The sequence below is a fragment of the Perognathus longimembris genome, chromosome 3, assembly GCF_023159225.1.
Source record: "Perognathus longimembris pacificus isolate PPM17 chromosome 3, ASM2315922v1, whole genome shotgun sequence".
In the NCBI taxonomy this organism is placed as follows: Eukaryota; Metazoa; Chordata; class Mammalia; order Rodentia; family Heteromyidae; genus Perognathus; species Perognathus longimembris.
Window position 1 is genome coordinate 51,043,225 of NC_063163.1, and position 26,518 is coordinate 51,069,742.

The 26,518-nt window shown below is 34.1% G+C and overlaps 1 protein-coding gene across 11 annotated transcripts in view; it reads right to left on the reverse strand.

The window, feature by feature from the left end:
- Nbea (neurobeachin) overlaps nucleotides 1-26,518 on the reverse strand; it is a 525,681-nt gene that overhangs the window by 340,572 nt on the left and 158,591 nt on the right. For 10 of the 11 annotated variants that reach the window (XM_048341507.1, XM_048341505.1, XM_048341510.1 and 7 more), the window contains 3 exons: nucleotides 25,306-25,474; nucleotides 23,665-23,760; nucleotides 9,634-10,072 (listed from right to left, as the gene is read on the reverse strand). In XM_048341507.1, coding sequence (XP_048197464.1) covers nucleotides 9,634-10,072; nucleotides 23,665-23,760; nucleotides 25,306-25,474 — 704 coding nt within the window. The remainder of the gene's footprint in view (nucleotides 1-9,633; nucleotides 10,073-23,664; nucleotides 23,761-25,305; nucleotides 25,475-26,518) is intronic. The other variant, XM_048341508.1, reaches the window with a different exon arrangement.

Consider the following 26,518-nt stretch of genomic DNA (forward strand, 5'->3'; position numbering starts at 1 on the left):
CCCTGCACCAAAATGAATTCCAAATGGATTAAAGACCGCGAAATAAAACAGACACCCTGAAAACACTAAAGGAAGGAGTAGGAGAAACACTTGGGCTCCTTGGTGGAACTTCCTTAACAAAGACCCAGAAATGCTACAAATCAAAGAAAGGTTGGACAAATGGGACTGTATCAAACTGCAGAGCTTCTGCAGGGCAAAGGACATAGCTCACAAGATAAACAGAAAGCACACAGACTGGGAGAAGATCTTTACCGGCCATTCAACGGACAAAGGCCTCACATCTAAAATATATGTAGAACTAAAAAAATTAGATTCCTCCAAAACAAAATCGCAAAGAACCTATAACCCCCTCATCAAGTGGGCTAAAGACTTACAAAGAGACTTCTCTGATGAAGAAATGAGAATGGCCAAGAGACATGTGAAAAAGTGCTCTACATCACTGGCCATAAAAGAAATGCAAATCAAAACAACACTGAGATTCCATCTCTCCCCAGTTAGAATGTCCTATATCAAGAAAACTAACAATAACAATTGTTGGAAGGGATGTGGCCAAAAGGGAACCCCCTCCTTCATTATTGGTGGGAATGTAAACTGGTTCAGCCACTCTGGCAAGCAGTATGGAGATTCCTCAGAAGGCTAAATATAGAACTCCTCTATGACCCAGCAGCCTCACTTTTGGGTATCTATCCAAAAGTCCACAAACAAAATCACAGTAAAGCCACCAGCACCACAATGTTCATCGCAGCACAATTTGTCATAGCTAAAATATGGAACCAACCCAGATGCCCCTCAGTAGCTGAATGGATCAGGAAAATGTGGTACATATACACAATGGAATTTTATGCCTCTATCAGAAAGAATGACATTGCCCCATTTGTAAGGAAATGGAAGGACTTGGAAAAAATCATACTAAGTGAAGTGAACCAGACTCAAAGAAACATGGACTGAATGGTCTCCCTTATTGGGAATAATTAGAACAGGTTTAGGCAAGTCACAGCAGAGGATCACAAGAGCCTAATAGCTATACCCTTATGAACACATAAGATGATGCTAAGTGAAATGAACTCCATGTTATGGAAACGATAGTTAAATCACATTTGTAACCACTTTCAACGTACCATGTGTATCTGTAGCTTCTATTATTGATGATGTTCTTGTATCACCTTCCCGTGGTTGTACCTACACTAATTTTATCTGAGTATATTGGAAACCATGTTTACTGGTATTAGAACTAGGAAATTGAAAGCGAATACCAAATTGAGAGACACAGGGTAAAAAAAAAGACAAACAACTACAAAAGCAACACTTACAAAACAGTTTGATGTAAGTGAACTGAACACCTTATGGGGGGAAAGGGAAAAGGGGAGGAGTGAGGAGAGTATGAGGGACAAGGTAACAAATAGTACAAGAAATGTATCCAATGCCTAACGTATAAAACTGTAACCTCTCTGTACTTCAGTTTCATAATAAAAATTTGAAAAAAAAAATCAATGGCCTTTCTATATGCCAATGACCCGAAGACAGAGGCCGACATCAGGAAAGCAACTCCTTTTGTAATAGCCTCAAAAAAAAAAAAAAAACACCTAGGAATAACCTTAACCAAAGAAATGAAAGACGTCTATGATGAGAACTTTAAAAACATGAAAAACGAAATTAAGGCAGAACTAAGGAAATCGAAAAACCTCCCATACTCCTGGATTGGGAGGATTAATATAATCAAAATGGCAATATTGCCAAAGGCTATCTACAAATTCAATGCAATACCCATTAATATCCCAGCACCCTTTTTTTTAACGAAATAAAGGAAGCAAACCTGAAATCCATATGGAACAATCAAAGACCTAGAATAGCAAAAACAATCCTAAGCAGAAAGAACAGTGCTGGAGGAATTACAATACCCAACTTCAAGCTGTATTATAAAGCTATAGTAATGAAAACAGCTTGGTACTGGCACCGGAACAGGCCTGAAGACCAATGGAACAGAACTAAAGATCCAGAAATGAACCCACAGAACTATGCCTACTTCATCTTTGATAAAGGAGCTAAAATAATAGAACAGAAGAAAGATAGCCTCTTTAAAAAATAGTGCTGGCAAACTGGTTCAACACATGCAACAAACCAAAGCTAGATCCTTATATATCACCCTGCACCAAAATATATTCCAAATGTATCAAAGACCTCAAAATTAAAACAGATACCCTGAAAACACTGAAGGAAAGAGTAGGTGAAACACTTGGGTTCCTTGGCACAGGACAGAATTTCCTTAATAAAGGCCCTTAAATACTACAAATCAAAGAAAGGTTGGACAAATGGAACTGCAACAAACTGCAGAGCTTCTGCAGGGCAAAGGACATAGCTCACAAGAGAAACAGAAAGCCCACAGATTGGGAAAAGATCTTTACTGGCCATACAGCGGACAAAGGCCTCATATCTAAAATATATGTAGAACTAAAAAAATTAGATTCCTCCAAAACAAAACCGCAAAGAACCAATGGCCCCCTCAACAAGTGGGCCAAAGACTTTTTAAAAAGAGACTTCTCTGATGAGGAAATGAGAATGGCCTAGAGACATATGAAAAAGTGCTCTATATCACTGGCCATAAAAGAAATGCAAATCAAAACATTGAGATTCCACCTCACCCCAGTAAGAATGTCCTTTATGAAGAAAAGTAACAATAACAAATGTTGGAGGGAATGTGGCCAAAAGGGAACCCTCCTTCATTGTTGGTGGGAATGTAAACTGGTTCAGCCACTCTGGCATGCCATATGGAGATTCCTCAGAAGGGTAAACATAGAGCTCCCCTATGACCCAGCAGCCTCACTTTTGGGCATCTACCCAAAAGACCACAATCAAGAACACACTAAAGCCACTAGCACAACAATGTTCATCACAGCACAATTTGTCATAGCTAAAATATGGAACCAACTCAGATGCCCCTCAGTAGATGAATGAATGGATCAGGACAATGTGGTACATATACACAATGGAATTTTATGCCTCTATCAGAAACTATGACAATGCCCCATTTGTAAGGTAATGGAAGGACTTGGAAAAAATTATACTAAGTGAAGTGAGTCACAGGCAAAGAAATGTGGACTCTATTGTTTCCCTCATAGGGAACAATTAGCACAAGTTTAGGCTAGTCACAGCAGAGGATCACAAGAGCCTAACAGCTATACCCTTATGAACGCATAAGATAATGCTAAGTGAAATGAACTCCACGTTATATAAACGAGTGTTATATCATTTTTTAAATTACTTTCAACGTGCCATGTGAAACCGTAGCTTCTTTGTTGATGATCATCTTGTATTCCTTCCTGTGGTTGTACTTGCGCTCACAATGTATCTCATCTTATATATTGGTATTAGAACTAGGGAAGTGAAAAGGAATATCAAAATCGAGAGACAAAGGATAAAAAGACAAATGATTCCAAAAATAATATTTGCAAAACCATTTGGTGTAAACCAACTGAACAACTCATGGAGTAGAGGGGAGAGGCAGGGGGAGGGCGGAATGAGGGAGGAGGTAACAAATAGTACAAGAAATGTACCCAAGGCCTAACATATGAAACTGTAAGCTCTCTGTACATCTGTGATTGAGTATAATAATTATTAAATAATTAATCATGAAAATAGTGAAGTTGAATAGGTAAATGAATTGGCAAGCCTCTAGTTTAGGAGAAAGGTTTAGAATGACATATAAAATATGTGCGCAACTGCGACTGTTATTAGTGCTATGAAGGGGAATAAGATCACTGAAGGAGTTCATATAGGAGAAGTGGTCAGACAGCAGAAGCTAGACCTTCATTACCTACTTCTGCTAATTTTATTTTAAAAACAAGAGTACATCTTTGTATTTCATTGTTGTCCTATCAAATAATTTTACTCATAACCTGACACAGAATTACAGCCTCTGTATAACTACTTAATAAGGTTTTGAAATGTGCAAAAAATTTAAAAGATAGATACTGAAAAAAATATAATTAATTCATTGGTATTTATAAGAATTCTTTCTTTTTACCGTTCCCTTTAGTCTTTTCTATAAGGTTAGACAAGTTAGGGATACAATTATGCTAAGAAATTTAGGGGCTTCAAAGTAAAAATAAATGAACAATCCTATGGCTGAGGGATCCTAATGTATACCAGAAGGGAACATATGCATATACGAACAAGCTATGCAATTTCTTTTAATAATTGCCCAACATCAGCTAGGTCAAGGACCTTTCAAATATAGTATTTTTTCTGGGACTGAAGTTTTTTAATCATGCTAGAAAATATCTATTTGTGGGGTATCTGAGAGTAGGTATAGGCCCTTTCATTTGTCACAGGAATTTGGAATTTCAGGGCTTTTGTTTGTTTGTTTTTTGTTTTTCACAAATGAGGCCATTTAACTAACCCCATTAATTCATTGGGTTTGTAAACTAGACCCAAAGAGTCAGTTAACCTGTCACAGGCACAGATATACTTACATAATAAAATATCATTAACCAGTTTCCATTTTCAGATAAGCGTTCTTTCTCTAACAAAGCTTAAGGATACTAAATATTTATCTTGAAAGAGAAACTGCAAATTAGGAAAAAAGTAACATGCTAAACATTTTAGCGAAATATTACTTTTGACTGAAGCTCATCACGACTCTTATGTTTTTCATTGACTATGCTTCTCTATTTTGTAAAATATTTGATAACACTACTAGAAAACGCATAAGCAATTGAGTGTATCACTAAGGCCCCTATTAACATATTTTATTTAGGTCACTGATCTTTCTCTGTAAATAACAGGTGAAACAAAGGTAAACATTGGGGAAATTAGGATGCAACAAAGCTCTGTCAAAATTGTACCTTGTAAGCTATCGTCCTTTAAGTCCAATCGGGAGATAGAGACTCAAAGCATAATGAAAATAGAGATTAGAGTGGATAAAACTAGAAATTTTGTATGGTAAATATTGGCAATTTTGTAATCAGTTTAGCCTATATTTATTTGTTTACATTTTAAGTGATATAAATAATCATTTTTAAACATTTTCACTAAAAACAAAAAGTGAGAATTCTCAAAAAATAACTATATTGTTCTCATTCTTATATAATTCTTCATTTAAGAAAGTCATTTTCAGAAGATCATATCAACTACTAAGCATTTTATTATTTACACTTAATGTGTATAAAGCTAATGAAATAGGAAATATTACCTTAAAACTTAAGGTTTAGGCTTAATATAAATTTGAAATAAATTGTTTTTCTTCACATAATAATTATAAGACAGGTTTATGTAAAGACAATAATTTTTAAAAGGTTAAACAGAAGCAAGAAGTTGAGGAAAATAATATATAGGTCTAAACATCTCAAAGGGAGTAATTTGAATACAAGATAGTGTGTAAAACATACATGGCAACCATTATATGCTTTCTATAATATCCTAGACTTACAGCAAATTTTAAAACTTAATAATTAAAATGAACTGAGAAACAAAGCACTATCATTTTCTTGTTTTACTGAGCTAAACTATAGATTTACACAAAAATCTTAAATAAAGAATGAATCAGTTGTAATATAGGGTTAAAATTTTAGTTTGAAAGATGGAGCAAAACTTCACTAGTGGCTTAAAAGAAAAAAAATAATAGAGTTACAATATGTCAAAAGTAATAGTTTGTCCAGAATATTTAACCATAGTTCTATAATAGAAATCCATCAGAAGAGATAGCACTGTTGAAGGATTTTGCAACCTATTAATGAATTCTTTGATAAGATTATTACACTTTTCTATTTGAATGAAAACCATCACAAATATAACTGTTTCACAATAATACAAATTCAGAAAAATTATTCACTTTCATGTTACTTTTACTCAGACTATTTCCTCACTACGGAACAGTATTAAAGGATCCCTTGCATTTTTATACTCCATTTTTATACTCCATACACTGTTTTTAGGATCAGCAAATATAATCAAAGGCACACATTTAAATCTTCACAGATGGTTGAAAGAAAGAGAAGAAATAAGCACTTTATTATGTTTGTAGATAAAAACATTGACAATGTTTCATAAACAATTTGATGGAATATGTAATTGTAAAAGTTTATTTTAAAGTATTTCTAAATTTGATGCTGTCATTTCCTTAGTGAATATATTATAAACTTCCTAATACTAAAATTCCTCAGTGCTCCATTCTATGTAGGAAGAAATTATGTACATAGAACATAATTTTGCAGAGCTCTCTTGCATCAGGTATTTTAGAAAATTTCTCCCAAATATATAATCTAGAATCTAGAGTAAGTATAAAGAAAATATTGTTAAGATGTATGTAATAGAATTAACAAAAAATTGGCTAACAAAATTAAAATAATAGATTTCAGTTGGTATTATCCAATGTATTAGGTATCATGGCTTACTTACAAAGAATAAAGCAATCAGATTCCTGCTACATTTAACTAAAGTTAAAACTGAGAAATACTTGACTGATAGAGTAAAACCCATGATAATTTTGTTTGAATCCAGTATCATTCTGTGCTTTCATTCCAAAGCCTGTCATCTTGGATCCTATTTTCAAAGGATGTGATTTGATGTTAAAAGACATGTCATAACTTGGACTTCAGACTTCAGTGCTTCAGAAATATGTTTATGTACCTAATAATGTAATTCTAGCTACTTTAAGACAGATAAGGCAAATGGTAGCAATACACTAGGAATAAAATGAAAAAATGCAGTGGTCCAGAAGCTCTTGTGGGATGATGTGGCTGAAAAGCTGCTCAAAGCTTCAGAGTTTGAAGTTAAATTTTTGATGTTGTCACTCTCAATCTATTGAATGGCTGACAGACAATCAAACCCGTCTGGCTGGCTGGCAGCTCATTTTGCTGGCAGGTGGCAAACAATTAGACACACCAATTTGTGCCTCCTGATGACATTAAAGCATGAAACTAAGTTGTATGCAGGGCCTAGTGATTTGTGTGAAAGCATTTCAAAAATAATACTCTTTGCCGTGGCAACTCATTTCAGACTGCCACCTCCCATTATGGCTTTGAGCAGTGAAGACGACAGACTTGAGTTACGTTCAGTGCAAGGCCGCTTCTGTTCTATCCGTCACCAGTGCCCCCTGAGACCTCAATCCCCTCCTTTCATCAATATCACCTCGTCATTTACATTTGATAGTACTTGAGCTACTGCATATATTAACCACACTAGAGATTCTTTTCCTAAAAAGAAATGAAATATGCTTTGTGCTCTTCCATTTCATTTCAATTTATGCAATTTAGAATAATGATTCCACTCCCATTGCATTTTGCACAAAAATGCTTCCAGCAACAAATAGAAAGTTCTGTTTTTAATGCAAGATTGCAAGAGGGTACAAATTTTGAGAAGCTTACGAATACTGACACTCAGGTAACTGCTTTGAGTTTAAATGAACAGCATTATTCTAACAACCAAAATTAAAATAAAAATATTTTACTCAATTTCACTAAGTTCACTTGTGCTAATCAAAATAATTACCTACATTTATTAATTTACATTTAATAATGTAAAGTTATAATTTAAAACTAAGTAAGACAAAATTTAAATGACACAATGTACTGTAATATTTATCTATAGATATATACTTTTCCATATTTATAGCTATATATATTTCAAGGCATGTACTTATATAAACACATAAACATACACATGAGTGCCCTGAAAGCATGTCAAATATATGACACTATGTAAGGAATACTCCCTATGTGAATGGACATATGAATATAACAATACCAACAGTTAAAAAGACTTAAAATTTTTTCTGCACTTTATGATCTCACAATTGTTCACTTCTTTAGAACCTTACAAACAACACATTTTGCCTGTGCAATAATTACTTGCAATTGTTTTTAACTGTATTTTTTTTCCTTTTCTTTTTTGGTACTGGGGATCGAGCCCAGGACATTGCACTTGCTAGGCAAGCGCTTTGCCACTGAGCTACATCCCAGCTCTCAAATTTTTATTTCTACGCTACTCTACAATTTCACTGAATGCAAATTAATTGTAATTATTTTTATATCCCAAGGAATGTAAAATAGGAATTATATTTCTAATATGCATATTTTAAATTATATTTTAAGTATGTAAAATACAATTCATCTTAACTAAATGAATTTATTCACATTTCTACTCCCAAAGTATAAAATAAAAATTGCTATTTCTAGTTAGTACAATAAAATTAGGCTATTTTTATCAAAAGCTATAATAAATGTTATATTCTAAGTATATTTTTTAACTTTCCAGGTTAATATTTGATTCCTTAATATGATATTGTCTCACTAAACTGACACATTTGTTAATAACTTCATATGAACACATATACAAAATACATACCCTCTGTACAATAATACATCAAGTTTTGGTATAAGAAAGAATTTTATACATCAAAAACAGATTCAATTAAGACACTATACTAACACATACTCTGGTTTATACATAAATACATAAACATAGTCATACATTGTGCCCTACATTTGTAATCCTGGCTAGTTGGAAAGCAGATTGGAGGATTGCACGTCCAGGTTAGCCTAGGTTTAATTTTCAAGAATCCATCTTGACCAATAGCTGGATGTGATGGTATAGTTCTGTTAGCTCAGCTATAGAGAAACATAATGACTGGTCCAGGGCATGTGTCTGCAATCCTAATAACTCAGGAAGTACAGTCTAGGCCAGTCCTAGCATAAAGTGAGACCCTATTTTGAAAAAAGCCAGTGCAAAATGGCAGATTAACTCAAGTGGTAGAAGACCTGCCTACCATGTGGGAGGCCCTGAATTCAAAATTTAGTACTGCATGTGTGTGTGTTTGTGTGTGTGTGTATGTGTGTGTGTGTGCATGCACAATTCAAAATATACATCAACTCAGTAGTTATAATTGAGTACTAGTGTTAGGAAGTAGTGAGCACTCAAAGTATTTTTCAAATAGTATACATGCTTTTGGAAAGCAAGATACAATCTTTGAAGATTCCTTAGTTCTAAAATATTTCAGTTGATTCACTGAACTACCATTTTTATTAAATAGTAGAACAAGAAAAGGAATTTATTTTATAATAAATGATCTCAATAACTTAATGTTTAAATGTACATATAGGGGCCATGTGATAATAAGTAGTTTAGATACTTAAAATGCCAGAATGCTTTTCAGAAAATTTACTTTCAAGCACATACAGCAAGTATGATGTTTATATTGATAGTATTTTTTATGTATTTTCATTTAAAATTTGAATTTTGTTACTTAAATCACACTATTGAATCTAGAATAGTATAGTATCTTACAATACAATAATGCTACAATTTAAGGTCCAGAATTTGCAGTGGTTTAGCCTATCCCTTTTCTCATCTTATATATAAAACAATAATAGGAAGAGGAAAATGAGTTCTTCATTGTACTATAGTTCCTTGATAATAGACTATTAGCAAAATCTGGATTCTCTAATTCCAATTTTATTCCTCTCATCATATTGAAACTTCTTTTTTAAGATCTATTATTACAATACCTTATCACGTATCATCAGGTTTACCTTTCTGCTTGATAGTCTTTGTAATAAGAACCTATATTTTTCATAATATTTTAAAATTAGCAACCTACTCTTCCTCTCACAAACAGAGCCCTGTAAGTTGAGGACATACCTGTCAAAGGAATGAAACTGCATAGGAAGAATAGCTTGCGCTTCTCTCTTCAATGCTGGATCTGGGTATGAGATAGGTTCAGGGCCACATTCTGCAATTTCAACTGGGGCAGCCACAAGACTTTTCAGTATTTCCTTGACATTGATGCCTTTGGTTTGACTAATGCTAGAAATAGATGGTGCAGGCTTCAACAATTCATTGGGATTTTCAGTTAAGCTCTCTTGAGATTTCTTCACTTCAGAAGACAAGGTAGATAAAAGTTCACTCATGGCATCAGGACCTGTAGTGGTTTCTAATTCTGCCCCATTCAAGATGCTAGCCACTTGCTCCTCCCCAATTCCTGAATCCGTATGAGGAATTGAACTTTCTATTTGTATTTCTTCACCAGGAGTTGGTGTTTCTTTTTCTTTTACAGTGTCTTGAAATGCAGTAGGTGTTTCTGTAAAGAAAGGAATTGATTTTCAAAAAAACTTCACCAGCAAAAGCTCATGTTATTAATGAAACATTCTCATAGGAGAAAAAAGAAATTCATTAGTATGTCTTAGTGTCCATGTTACAAATCACTTATAACATATCACCCGGACTGGGAATATGGCTTAGTGGCAAGAGTGCTTGCCTTGTTATACATGGAAGCCCTGGGTTCGATTCCTCAGTACCACATATATAGAAAAGGCCAGAGGTGGCGATGTGGCTCAAGTTGGCAGAATGCTAGCCTTGGGGGAAAAAAAAAAAAGGCTATGGACAGTGCTCAGGTCCTGAGTTTAAGCCCCAGGACTGGCCAAAAACACCAAACAACCAACAAACAAACAAAAAAACCACCAAAAAAAACCCCAAAACCCATATCGCCCATATACAACTGCTGCTTTACTCAGCATATGTCAGAATAACTTTTTTTAAAATTTCTTTATTGTCAAAGTGGATTACAGAAGGGTACAGTTTCATACATAAGGCAGTGAGAATTTCTTATTCAACTTGTTACCTCTTCCCTCATTTCCCCCCTCCCCTCTCTCCATTTCCCTCCCCAGTCCATGTGTTGAATAGTTGGTTTACACTATATCAAAATAACTTTAAAATATTTCCTGGATTTCAAAATAATGCCTTTAACAGCATCAGGAAATAATTCTTGGAACAATTTCTTAAATCAGCTTAAAATAATCATTTATGATATAGATTTTTCCCTTTTATTTCTTCATTGCTATCTACCAATTATGCAAGAGAAAGCAATCCTTATATAGTTAAAAATTATTATTTTCCTTAAATATATGAAGCCACTTTTATACCTTGTTTTTGTACTTCAATAACCAATAACAAATGTATGAAATACTTAAGCTAGTTGATTTTTAAAAAAGTATACACACACAATTCTGAAAATTATCAAAATGTGAAGCATGGAATGATCAAGTTTTCACCAGGATAAATTATTTAATTATAGAATTATGCTCAAGACTTTAGTCTACTATGAATATTTATGAACAATTATTTTATAATATTTATATCCATTCTCTGGAACTATGAATTTGTACTTGAAATTCACAAAAATAATCACATGTATCTCAATAGATATAAAATGGACATATGCTAGTAATCAAAGTAGATGAAACAAAAAAAAAGTACCAAAAATGTATAACTTTAGCCAAGTGTCAGTGGCCATGCTCATAAATCTTAGCTACTCAGAAAGCTAAGAAGTAAAGGATCATGCTTAAAAACCATCCTGGGAAGTAAATTCTATGAAACTCCATCTTCAAAGTAACTAACAAAGAACCAGGCTGGAAATGTGGCTCAAGTAGGAGAATACAGCCAATGAAGGAAGGTGAACAAGTGTTTGGCCCTGAGTTAAAACTCCAGAAAAGGAAAAACAAACAAACAACCCCCCCTCCCAAAAAAACAAAAAACCTGTCAAATGTCATTGTACAAAGAAGGAAAAAGAAAATGGAATTCTCTTTACACTAAAATGTTGACAAACTCTAAATTATGGCTTTCTAAATGTATGTAATCTAAGTGAAATGGAAATATGCACAAGTTTTTTACATCAAACATGTTAAAGAAAAAAATCAGATATAATTAAAAGCTGGGCATTTGTGGCTCATATCTGTAATCTTAGCTACCTAAATGGTTGAGATCTGAGGATCACAGTCCAAAGCCAGCCAGCAGAAAATTAACCACTAAAGAGCCAGAAGTGAATCTGCTCAAGTGGTAGCAGGCTACAAAAAAAGAGACAATGGCTCAAGCCCTGAGTGCAAGCCACAGGACTAGCACACGTGTGCGCACACACAAATGACACATGTTTTGAACTGAAAAGCAGATTTATTTCAATAATATGGTAACCATATTCAAACACTGAATGTTCAATATGACATTTTATTGTTTCCAAGATTAAAACTTGAAATATCTGCATTATACTTTTGAAATGATAATATTAATAACATCAGGCAAAGACAGAGAAGGAACAAGTTGGAGGTACTGATAACAATTATTTTTTTGAGGTTGTTTTTGGTTTTGATTTTTTTTTTTTTTTTTTGGCCAGTCCTGGGCCTTGGACTCAGGGCCTGAGCACTGTCCCTGGCTTCCTTTTGCTCAAGGCTAGCACTCTGCCACTTGAGCCACAGCGCCACTTCTGGCCATTTTCTTTATATGTGGTGCTGGGGAATTGAACCCAGGGCCTCATGTATATGAGGCAAGCTCTCTTGCCACTAGGCCATATCCCCAGCCCCTTGATGTTGTTTTTAATGTACTGTATGGGATTCTTTTTTTCCCCTTTGGTTTATCTCCCGTAGTCACTGTGTTTGATTTTGGTACCCTATATCTTGTATATGCATTTATCTGATTTGGCTAAGGGAAGAGTAATAATAAAATGGTGAAATAAAGGACAAAGGGTGAACCAATGCAACAACGAAACTCACGAGACACTGGGTTGGAAATTGACTCAATAACTTAGTAGCGGGCAGTTGGGGGAAAGGGAAAGTAGGAGAAAAACAAGATGGGGGAAACAATGTACTCATTACCTTATTTATATAACTGTAACCCCTCTGTACATCACTTTTACAACAAAATAAAAGTAAATTTAAAAATGAATGAGAAGATTATGAATAGAATTAAAATAGAAGTATTAGGAATGTGGAAATTATGCTTTTGTTATGCATAAGAGTGAAAAAGAATAAATATGTAATTTATATAACCTGTAATTTATATCCATACATTGAGGTAAGAGGGCTGAGGTTAGTATTTCCACTGCTAGGGTATATATACCTATAGATGTAACAATTTTGTTGAGAAAAAACTGTGGTAATAAATGAAGTTACATTTCTATGAAAATAGGAAAAAGAATATGAGCAGCAATTAACTAAAATACCAAATATTGTTTTTACAGAGTTTTAATTTTTTCTTTATTGTACAAGTGAAGTACAGAGGGGTTACACTTTCAAGTGTAAGGCAGTGAGTACATTTCTTGTCCAACTTGTTATCTCCTTCTATCATTTTTTCACTGCCCCCTCTTCTCTCTCCCCCGACCAAGTTGTAAAGCTGTTTATACCAAATGGTTTTGTAAGTATTGCTTTTGGACTGGTTTATCTTTTTATCCTTTGTGTATCGAATTTGGTATTCCCTTTCCCTTCCCTAGTTCTAATATACATATATACAGTATCCGGGTTACTAAGACCAGATACAGTGATAGTAGGGGTAAAACGACGGGAAGGGAACATAAGAGAAAAAAAGAAAGAAAAAGAGTACTGTTTCACATGGCACGTTGAAAATAATTACAACAATGATATACCGCATGTCTCCATACGTGGAGTTCATTTAACTTAGCATCATCTTATGTGTTCATATGAGCATAGCTATTGGACTATTGTGATCTTCTTATGATTATCCTAAACATGTACTACTTATTCCCTATGAAGCAAACCATAGCGTCCAGTCCATGTTTCTTTGGGTCTGGCTCACTTCACTTAGTATAATTTTTTCCAAGTTCTTCCATTTCCTTATGAATGGGGCAATGTCATTCTTTCTGATAGGCATAGAATTCCACTGTGTATATGTACCCCATTTTCCTGATCCATTCGTCTACTGAGGAGCATCTGGGTTGGTTCCATATTTTAGTAATGACAAATTGTGCTGCAATGAACATAGTTGTGCTGGTGGCTTCAGTATGGTATTGTTTGTAATCTTTTGGGTAGAGGCCCAAAAGTGGAGCTGCTGGGTCGTAGAAGATCTTTATCAGCCATACAACAGAGAGAGGCCTCATATCTAAAATATACGTAGAACTCAAAAACTTAAATTACTCTAAAACAAATCCTCAACAAATGGGCTAAAGACCTAAAAATAGACTTCTCTGAAGAGGAAATGAGAATGGTCAAGAAAGACATGAAGAAGTGCTCTACATCACTGGCAATAAATAAATGCAAATCAAAACAACACTGAGATTCCACCTCACCCCAGTAAGAATGGCCATTATCAGGAAAACTAATAATAAAAAATGCTGGAGGGATGTGACCAAAAGGGAATCCTTCTACATTGTTGATGAGAATGTAAAAACTTGTTCCATCACTCTGGAAAGCAGTATGGAGGTTCCTCAGAAGGCTAAACATAGACCTCCCCTACCACCCAGAGTTTTACCACATCAACTGGAGCAAGGTAAAGAGCCACATGGTTATATCTCTGGATGCAGAAAAGGCGTTCGATAAAATCCAGCACCCATTTATGCAAAAAGCCCTGGAAAAACTGGGATTCCAGGGAACACTCCTGAATATAATAAAGGCAGTTTATGACAAACCAACAGCAAGCATAATTCTAAATGGTGAAAAACTAAAGTCATTCCCTTTAAAATCAGAAGCAAGACAGGGATTTCCGCTCTCTACCCTTGTCTTCAACATAGTACTAGAATTCCTAGCCAGATCAATTAGGTAAGAAGAAAATATAAAGGGGATCCAAATAGGAAAAGATGAAGTTAAACTTTCTCTCTTCGCAGATGACATGATCCTATACCTAAAGAACCCCAAAGACTCTACTCCCAAGTTACTAGAGCTGATCCAAAACTTTGGCAAAGTTGCAGGATATAAAATAAACCCTCAAAAATCAATGGCCTTTCTCTATGCTAACGACCCGAAGACCGAGGCTGAAATCAGGAAAGCGACTCCTTTTGCAATAGCCTCAAATAAACATAAAATACCTAGGAATAATCTTAACCAAAGAAGTGAAAGACCTCTATGATGAGAACTTTAAAAACATGAAAAACGAAATTAAGGCAGAACTAAGGAAATCGAAAAAAGACCTCTATGATGAGAACTTTAAAAACATGAAAAACGAAATTAAGGCAGAAGAACTAAGGAAATCGAAAAACCTCCCATGCTCCTGGATTGGGAGGATTAATATAATCAAAATGGCAATATTGCCAAAGGCTATCTACAAATTCAATGAAATACCCATTAATATCCCAGCACCATTTTTTAATGAAATAGAGGAAGCAATCCAGAAATTCATATGGAACAATAAAAGACCTAGAATAGCAAAAACAATCCTAAGCAGAAAGAACAGTGCTGGAGGAATTACAATACCCAACTTCAAGCTGTATTATAAAGCTATAGTAATGAAAACAGGTTGGTATTGGCACCGGAACAGGCCTGAAGACCAATGGAACAGAACTAAAGATCCAGAAATGAACCCACAGAACTATGCCTACTTCATCTTTGATAAAGGAGCTAAAAAAAATAGGATGGAAAAAAGATAGCCTCTTTAACAAATGGTGCTGGCAAAATTGGTTCAACACATGCAACAAACTAAAACTAGATGTTTGTATATCACCCTGCACCAAAACGAATTCCAAATGGATCAAAGACCTCGAAATTAAAACAGATACCCTGAAAACACTAAAGGAAGGAGTAGGCGAAACACTTGGGCTCCTAGGCACAGGATGGAACTTCCTTAACAAAGACCCAGAAATGCTACAAATCAAAGAAAGGATGGACAAATGGAACTGCATCAAACTGCAGAGCTTCTGCAGGGCAAAGGACAAAGTTCACAAGATAAACAGAAAGCACACAGATTGGGAAAAGATCTTTACTGGCCATACAGCGGACAAAGGCCTCATATCTAAAACATATGTAGAACTAAAAATTAAATTCCTCCAAAACAAAACTGCAAAGAACCAATAGGCCCCTCAACAAGTAGGCTACAGACTTAAAAAGAGACTTCTCTGATGAGGAAATGAGAATGGCCTAGAGACATATGAAAAAGTGCTCTACATCACTGGCCATAAAAGAAATGCAAATCAAAACAACATTGAGATTCCATCTCACCACAGTAAGAATGTCCTATATCAAGAAAACTAACAATAATAAATGTTGGAGGGGATGTGGCCAAAAGGGAACCCTTCTTCATTGTTGGTGGGAATGTAAACTGGTTCAGCCACTCTGGCATGCCATATGGATATTCCTCAGAAGGGTAAACACAGAGCTCCCCTATGACCCAGCAGCCCCACTTTTGGGTATCTACCCAAAAGACCACAAACAAGAACACACTAAAGCCACCAGCACCACAATGTTCATCACAGCACAAGCTGTCATAGCTAGAATATGGAACCAACCCAGTTGCCCCTCAGTAGACGGATGGATCAGGAAAATGTGGTACATATACACAATGGAATTTTATGCCTGTATCATTAAGAATGGCATTGCCCCATTTGTAAGGAAATGGAAGGACTTGGAAAAAAAATTATACTAAGTGAAGTGAGCCAGACCCAAAGAAACATGGACTCTATTGTCTCCTTCATAGGGAATAATTAGCACAGGTTTAGGCTAGTCACAGCAGTGGATCACAAGCGTCCAATAGCTATACCCTTATGAACACATAAGGTGAAATGAACTCCATGTTATGGAAACAAGTGAAATATCACTGTTGTAACTACTTTCAACGTGCTATGTCTAAGTGTAGCTTCTATAATTGATGATCTTCTTGTATCCTCTTCCTGTGGTGTACCTGCACTATCTCTATATCTTATCTGAGTACATTGGAAACCGTGTATACTGGTATTAGAATTAGGAAACTGAAAGGGAATACAAAAATCAAGAGACACAGGGTTAAAAAGACAAACGAATACAAAAGCAGTACTTGCAAAATTGTTCGGTGTAAATGAACTGAACAACTCATGGGGGGAGAAAGGGAAAAGTGGATGGGGGAGGGGGAGTGAGGGAGGAGGTAACAAACAGTACAAGAAATGTATCCAATGCCTAACATATGAAACTGTACATCAGTTTGACAATAAAAATAAAAAAAATCTTGTGGAAAAATATGTTAATAAAAATTGATATTCACTGTGGAAACAAAAAGCATATGACACACTTAGTACTTGGGTTTTGTTCTGGCTTGTATTCTAGTCAGTTCTGGGACTTGAACTCAGGGTCTGGGTGCTGTTCCTGAGCTTTTTGCTCAAGGCTAGCACTCTACCTATTGAAACTACAGAGGCACTTCCAGTTTTCCAGTGATTAATTGGAGATAAGAGTCTCATGTATCTTTGGGTCTGGCTCACTTCTCTTAGTATAATTTTTTCCAAGTCCTTCCTTATTGGGAATAATTAGCACAGGTTTAGGCAAGTCACAGCAGAGGATCACAAGAGTCCAATAGCTATATCCTTATGATCACATAAGATGATGCTAAGTGAAATGAACTACATGTTATGAAAAGGATTGTTATATCACCGTTGTAACTACTTTCAACGTCCCATGTGTATCTGTAGCTTCTACTATTGATGATGTTCTTGTATCATCTTCCTGTGGTTGTATCTACACTATCTCTTTAATCTTATCTGAGTATATTGGAAACCGTCTATACTGGTATTAGAACTGGGAAATTGAAAGGGAATACCAAAATCGAGAGACAAAGGGTAAAAAAAGACAAACAACTACAAAAGCAATACTTGCAAAACTGTTTGGTGTAAGTGAACTGAACACCTCATGGGGCGAAAGGAAAAGGGGGAGGAGGAAGGGGGGAATGAGGGACGAGGTAACAAACAGTACAAGAAATGTATCCAATGCCTAACGTATGAAACTGTAACCTCTCTGTACATCAGTTTGATAATAAAAATTTGAAAAAAAAAAAAAAAGAGTCTCATGTACTTTCCTGTAGGGGCTGGCTTAGACCCGTCATACTCGGATCCTAGCATTTTGACTAGCTAGGATTACAGGCATGGGCCTGACACTATGCCTTTAGCTTTCGTTTAGTTGATTTATACATTTGATCTAGAGTTCAGAATTTAAAATGTCCAGATACTTTTTATTTACATGTATTACATTAAGAGCTACACAAATGTTTAAATTATTCAAATAACACTAGGCTTAAATACAAGATTTCACTACTAAGGAAAATACCTAAGAAAATAAAATGTTTGATTTGGTGTTCCAAAACCACCATATCCAAACTTTTCTGACGTTACCTACAATTATTTTGCTTATCTACTCAACTAATTGTCTCTCTATAAGCATATAACTCTCAAAATCTATAACTTACTACCTATATACTTGAAATTCTAGTAATAGTTTGACTTCTTAACAAGAAGTTTTATAAGTTTTTAATGAAAAGTTTATTAATCTCGAATGTGAGGTTATTTCTAAATAGCTACTCAAATATTTACATGCCAAAGAAATCTTAATCATTATTTTAAGTGAGACTGGATGATTTCAAAAGAGAAGCTGTAACTTTGACATTTAATAATTCAGTATCATTGCTAAAGAACAGAAAATAAAAGCCAAGAAAATATTTAGTTGATGATTAGTCAATAATTTTTATTCTAATAATCCAAAGAGTGTGTTCAGCTCTTCGAGAATACATATTAATACATATTAATTATTCTAATCAAATATGGGATTTTTTCAGGCTAGGATTTCTTCACATATTCATTCTGTCTTTTTATTTTTCTTTTCATTCCTCAAAGACCCTCAGGATGTATATTTGGGTTCATTAATGAAATCCGGCAAATCTGTGAGGCTGTTCACTTTTCTTTTTTGTTCCATTTCCCAGTTACAACATTCACAACCAATCCATCTTCTAGTGTGCTGCTCCTTCTGTGGGCTCTCACCTGCCAAATTTCTCTAGAGAGTTTGTCATTTTCTATTTTCTGTGACTCTCTATTTTTAATCTATAATTTTCAACTCTAGAATTTCTAGGTGAGTTTTTATAATTTGTATCTTCTCTATCTGGAGAGACATAGCCATCATATGTTCAATTCTTTAGAAAAAGTTCTCCTTAATTATTTGACCATATGTGTAGCTTTGATTTAAAAGGTTTGGTCAATATTTAAGCCTCTTAATGAAAATTTTCTATCTACTACTTGGAGGATGAAGTTAGACATTTAAAATAATATGGAAACTCTGGAAATCAGACCCACCCCTCCAAAGTCTGTTGCTGTTCTCTTTATTGATTTTATTTTGCCAATCCTGTGAATTATGTTTTTTGTATCATCTGGACCAACAGATATTTCTGCTCAGTTATCCCAGAGGTTATCACAAATATTGATGTAAAGGTTCTTTTTTTTTTTTTTTTTGGCCAGTTCTGGGCTGTGAACTCAGGGCCTGAGCACTGTCCCTGGCTTCTTTTTTGCTCAAGGCTAGCACTCTGCCACGTGAGTCACAGCGCCACTTATGGCCATTTTCTGTATATGTGGTGCTGAGGAATCGAACCCAGGGCCTCATGTATACGAGGCAAGCACTCTTGCCACTAGGCAATATTCCCAGCCCTGATGTAAAGGTTTTGAATCAATAAATCTCACCGCTTCTGCCTTTCTTTGCTACAGGCTCTGTACTGTGTTTGCCTGTGCTACAGCATCCCTGCTCATGCAGCAGGATGCTTATTATCCTGCACTCTTTACCTGTGCATGACTAAAGCAGCAAAAGTGCAAGGTCTTCCTGGATTAAATATGTATGTGTATGTTTCATTTTTCAAGGGCTTCTAGACCTTCAGTGCTCTAGTTATTAGCCTATCAAAGAACTCCCAAACCACGTCTAAGGTCCTCTCCAGCTGTTTTTCACCATTGCCTATGTTGTTTGGTCTCTAGTTTCCAAGGTTACCACATAATTAGGCAGATGAGATAGAAAAATGATAACAAAATCTGCTACTAAGCTTCCTATTCTTTTGAGGGTTTTGCAATTCTTAGATAATGAATAATCTTTTGATTACTTTCCAGAGAACGAAAAAAGTCCATTTTGACAATTTTTGTCAGTGTTCTCTTTCTCTTTCACTTCTATTGAGAATAAAATATGGAGATCCTGGCTTTACTTACTAACTAGACATCTCACCTTCAAATTGTGTTTAAAACTCAAATTTTAATGTAGCTTAATTTTTTTGCATTTTGAAAAAGATCAATTAGAACTTATAAAATATTCATACATACCTAGCTTGGTGTCTTTTTGTTGTAACTTTTGTTTTTATTCTTTTCCTTCCCCAAAAGAAAAGAAAACAAAACCTACTCTCATCACCTACTAAAATATATCATGTATTTCTAAAATGTAATGGAAATAACCACCAATGTTAATAATAAATGTCAAGAAATGTGTCTACATCTTTTCTGATTTGTGAAACAAAAGATACATAGCAAAATATGATGCAATTCTAGCCACAACAACTAAATATACTATAATTTGATTGGGCTTTTTTTTAGGAGGAAATCACAAAAGTTCAATAGCTATGAGGATATGATCATATAAAATGTTTATCAAAACGAACTCCAAGAAATGGAAACAAGAGTTTTTATGTTATTTTGTTTCTTTTTTTCTCCTTTTTCTCTGTTTTTGATTTCGGGTACCTTTTTTTCTGAATAATTACTTATTTATTGTCAAAGTAATGTACAGAGGGGTTACAGTTTCATACATAAGGCAGTGGATACATTTCTTGTACAATTTGTTACCTCCTCCCTCATTTCCCCCCTCCCATTTTCCTTCTCCTCCCATGAGTTCTTCAGTTGGTTTACACCAAATGCTTATGTAAGTATTGCTTTTAGAGTCACTGTCTTTTTTTTTTTTTAATTTTTTTTTGCCAGTCCTGGGCCTTGGACTCAGGGCCTGAGTGCTATCCCTGGCTTCCTTTCTGCTCAAGGCTAGCACTCTGCCACTTGAGCCACAGCGCCACTTCTGGTCATTTTCTACATATGTGGGCTGGGGAATCGAACCCAGGGCTTCATGTATACGAGGCAAGCACTCTTGCCACTAGGCCATATTCCCAGCCCGAGTCATTGTCTTTTTATCCTTTGTCTCCATATAATGATTAAGAGCCTACACTTTGAAATTAGGACTGACTTTCAATCAAGATGTATTTATCACTTATTTACTTGTGATTTAGAAGACATTCCACTTTGTTCCTTAACTTTGTTAAGGAATGCCTATTCCTTTATAAAGTAGACATACAGAAATATATAAATTACAGTGATACTTATAGAGAATACATGAATGAATAGCATACACGAGTAGCATAATGCCATTTACTAATTTTTATATTTGCTACTGTTCTCATTGATTTTTCTGTTATCACATCATTATATCCTACTAGAAAAAAATAGAACCTAAGCACTAATCCTTAAACCTATAGCAAATAATAATTTTTCCACCTTATTGGAAAAGTTATGTTTCTAATTTATAGAATATTCATATATTAATTAACATATGGAATGTTCAACCTTGTTCATAGACTTTATCACTGTGTCTATCTATTCTGTACCAGTACATTATCATCTTTATTTACTATCTTAATCATTTTCCTGACCATAAATAAGATAAATACTAACATGACATATTGATTGTAAGTTCATCTAAAGTAACATTCTTATTAAACCAAAAGTTTCTATTGCTTGTAGGCTGGGTTATCCACTTACAGTCCTATCTTTGTTTTACCATGTTTATGAATTAAATATTCAGGTTTTCATCAATATTTGTTTTTACAAAATAGTTTGCTCATAGAAACATGGACTCTATGGTCTCCCTTATTGGGAATAATTAGTACAGGTTTAGGCAAGTCATAGCAGAGCATCACAAGGCCCTTATGAACACATAAGATGATGCTAAGTGAAATGAACTACATGTTATGGAAACAATTGTTATATCACAATTGTAACTACTCTGAACGTCCCATGTGTATCTGTAGCTTCTATTATTGATGATGTTCTTGTAACACCTTCCTGTGGTTGTACCTACACTATCTCTGTAATCTTATCTGAGTATATTGGAAACCATGTATACTGGTATTGGAAGCAGGAAATTGAAAGGGAATACCAAATTTGAGAGACACAGGGTAAAAAAAGACAAACAACTACAAAAGCAATACTTGCAAAACTGTTTGGTGTAAGTGAACTGAACACCACCGGGGATGGGGGGGGGGAGGGAAAGGGGGAGGAGGGTAGGGGGTATGAGGGACAAGGTAACAAACAGTACAAGAAATGTATCCAATGCCTAACGTATGAAACTTTAACCTCTCTGTACATCAGTTTGATAATAAAAATTTGAAAAAAAAATAGTTTGCTCATTCATTAGCTTACTCATTTACTTGACAGATATTTCACTGTATTTATTTCTAAACACCATGGAAGGCACTTTAGATATAATAAATATGAATAAACGATGTCTTTTATTTGAAAAAGTACTGAAAGTCTTAAATAGGCAAGAAAGATGAAAGTCTCCCTATTGGAACAAGTTCAATTATCTGAAGATGGCATGTTTTTAATATGTAGAAAGACTACCAATAAAAAATTTAGTTACAACAAATTCAGTAAAATTTCAGGATACAAAATAAACACACAAAAATCTGTAGCATTTCTATGTACTTAGAACGCAGTGTCTGAAAAAATCAGGAAAATAATCCTATTTTGCTACAAACAATTAGCTATTGAGTAATAAATTTAGCTAAGTTGGTCTAATATCTCAACACTGAAAACTATAGACCATAATAAAGGAACTGAGTAAGACACAATAATGGAAAGATATTCTATGGTCATGGATTGGAATATTAATCTTGCTATAATGCTCATATGCTACCCAAAGCTAAGTATAGATTCAAATAAATTCTTACCAAAAATGCCAATAATATTATTAACAGAAATAGGAAAAATAATTGTAAAATTCATATGGAATCACAAAAACTCTAAATAGATGAAGCAATCTTTATTAAAGAAACAAGACCACAAGCATTGTATTACTTTTCCTTAACAACAACAACAACAACAACAATAAATCATTTGTGGGACAAAACACAGCTCTACCACAGCAATAAAATCCATTACATTCACCATCCAAGGAATCCTGCAGGGTGTGTGTATAGGAAAATCCTGGGGCCATTTCAGAATTCTGTCTATTACAAATCTTTTTTTCTACAGCCACTAATGTCTTGTTAATCCTACCCAGAAGCTTAATCATTTTGGCTACCAAAAATTTCATCTATAAAGTTTAAATTTGGTTGTTTATTTAATTTCGTACAATTCTTTTCTCGTTGCGTTCACATTTTCCTTTATATTATAAAACATCTTAATCTTATAACAGCTGTAATTCAATATTTCTTTTTCCAAGACTGTTTCTGTGTACTGATTTTTTACTACTGCTTATGTTCACATTTTTCTGTTCTTTACATACTTAGCAATGTTTTATTGGTTGTTAGACATTTAATTCTGTATCTTTTAATGAAGTAATTCTTGCATTCCTTTAAAAGAATATTATGGACTTTGTTCTGACTAAAACTTAAAGGACTTTTTAAAAACTATTTTCCCGTGAGTGTAGAGTAGCCTGCACATAAGGCTAATTTGCCCCCACCTCTAAGATGTGACGCTTCTTCAATTTTGGTGTATATCAGTACTGTACATATTAATATAGATATGATTAGGTGTCCTTAATCTGCAGGTAAATGTAATAGGATCCATATGTAACAGCTATACTTTGATCTCAGTAGCCAGTTATAAATAAACATTTCATCTCTGTGTATACTTAGAAATAATTAGAGCAAAAATGTTTATTTTATAGTAACTTGTGAAATAAGAATATCAAACAGGTTGGTAAATGAAGTCAGTATTACCTTTGTAAAACGAGTGAGCAAAGCTTTGCTCAGGAATTAACTTGGCAAGGAAGCCATGGTTCAAACTTGGATGAGGGATAGATGGTATAACCACAACTGTGGAGAAAATCATAGAGTAAAATTTGAGACAGAATGTAAAAACCCACAACATGGTCCACTGACGATCCATGAAAATTCTATATTAGTTCAAGATGCAAATAGTACAAACAATGAATAATACATCTGTGATGGAAGGAAAGAGTTCATGTATTAAAAGAAAGAAAAAAATACACTCACTAAATAGAGTACTTTGAGCAACATACATGGAGACATGCACAGGGAGAATATAGCTGGAAGATTCATTATAATATTGCTCTTTATACATATGACACACTTATGAGCATACTAAAATAATAATAAAATGTTAAAACGATACAGTGTTAGTGTTTTAAGTGATCAAAGGATAGAAATTGGAATGGTGGAATTTCATAGTGTAAAATTAAAAGGAAAAGTGTAGAACAATGAAATATCATGTTCACATAATTAAGATTAAAACTGTAACATGCAACAATAAAATGCTATACCAAAAATCTTTTCAATCACAGTAGTATGAAATATGATATGCTTATGGTAACAAGATACAGAGATTTGACCACCAATTTCTTCACACTTGTTAAAATATTCATTTAACTTATAGATCTTAGTACTTTATTTACTAAAGATAATTTGAACTACAAATTATTCAGTGGTACATGAGATAATAATTGAATTACTAAGGTTACATTCGAAATAAAATAAAAACAATCTTGACATAAACACCTGATAGGAAATGCCAAAAACTCAAGGCACTCCAGGGCACTGAAATATTAGATGTCAAAATGTACTTCTAAATTGCAAGTAGAGTAGGCCAGGCCAATAATACAAGAACTCTTGCAATATGAGTGTGTTTTGCAAATACGTAGGATATGAACCAAAGCAGCTCATTAGTGTCCATACTGCCTCTTTATAAGTCTGCTTTTAGTTGAGGTCACTTTGTGCAAACTTTGAATCATCTGTACAAAACTTAAATGTATGTTTGCATACTATGAATGATTGGCAGAATACTTAAATATTGAAATTGCCATACACAGCAAAAATAAAGAAAAAAGAGAAGATGTGAGGAAGATGTGAAGAATATGAGAAGAATAGTAGAGGGAAAGAGAAAAGCGTGAGGGGAAGAGGAAACAAGGAAGAGAAGGGAAAATCACAGGAAGGAGAGGAAAAATGAGAAAAAGGAAGAAATTTTTGAGCTTAGCTATACTTATGGTATTATTTATTCTGGGTCTTGAACCATTCATAAGCACATTCATTTTTTTTAATTAAAAAACTAAGTATCTTAAAGCATGAATTACTTGCATTAAGTAGTGCTGTAACTAAATGATTCATCTTCATAAACAAGAAATATTAAAATCAAAACTGCACTGACAAAATAGGAATATAGCAAATGCTATACAAATGTTACTTGTATATTTTTGTGTAGTTAAATAATATTAGTACTTATATGCCAAGATTCATAAAAATATGAGATGATTCTGAATAAACACAGCTTTAATAAGGATGTAAAAAGATTATAAAAGAAAAATGCTGGTATTGTTTCAAATAATTAAAGAAAAAATTCAGTACCTGTACTAGTTGGTGAGTTTATTTCTTGTCTGATGTTTCTCCCTGGTTGGCTTCCAGTTCTTGAAGTCTCTCTCTGTGGTTCTAATATGTCACGATATTTAGACACCATCAGGACAGATATGAAGTAAACAACAGCCAGGGCTAAGAACTGTGCCTGCTTGCTGTCATCCTGTGAAAAATGAAAAAGAACTTTGAAAGTTGCAAATTTTAAAATGTATGTACTTGAAGTAAATGAAACTATTCCTGCTTCACTTCATGAAGCCAAAACACGACATTTCAGTTTATTAAACTTGATTAAGTATATATACATATGTATGGATATGTAATAGGAGTATGTATATATATATATATACAAATGTATATGTATAGTTGATCAGATTTATATATGTGATAAAATATATTGGGGGGGGTATGAGGGACAAGGTAACAAACAGTACAAGAAATGTATCCAATGCCTAACGTATGAAACTGTAACCTCTCTGTACATCAGTTTGATAATAAAAATTTGAAAAAAAATATATTAGTAGATCATATATCATGCTATACAAAAATATATAGTTATTACTTACTAAGTATCATGTAAATATAAAATACAATGCTCCAAACTGTATTATCTGAATTAAAGGTTGAAATATAATTTGAAAAATTAAAACCTTAACACTGCTAAATATGTAACAAAATTTTATCCTTTGTTCTCTTTACTATTATAGTCCACTAGTGCATAATAGTATTATAAAATGTGCACATGACACAAAGGTGAAAAACACTGAAAATTCTGTATTTTAAAGAAGTCGAGAGTTTTGCATATTACTAAGTAAAATTAATAAGATAAATTATAATTTTAAGACAAATAAAATTCTGACATCAGATTACCTGGTTGAGAGTAGGAATATATAATGGACAGATAAACAATGAGGTACATAAAATATAAATTTGTACGAGCTTAATATGAACGACAAGCATGATATGGTCACATAAGAAAAAATTTAATCTGTGATTGTATTAACAGATAAAAAGAATTAGCACACAATTATTCTGTACTAGAAAAATTACTTCTAATAAATTACCGATATTTGAGACCACTTCTTTCTTTTTTTTTTTTTTTTTGGCCAATCCTGGGGCTTGGACTCAGGGCCTGAGCACTGTCCCTGGCTTCTTTTTGCTCAAGGCTAGCACTCTGCCACTTGAGCCACAATGCCACTTCTGGCCATTT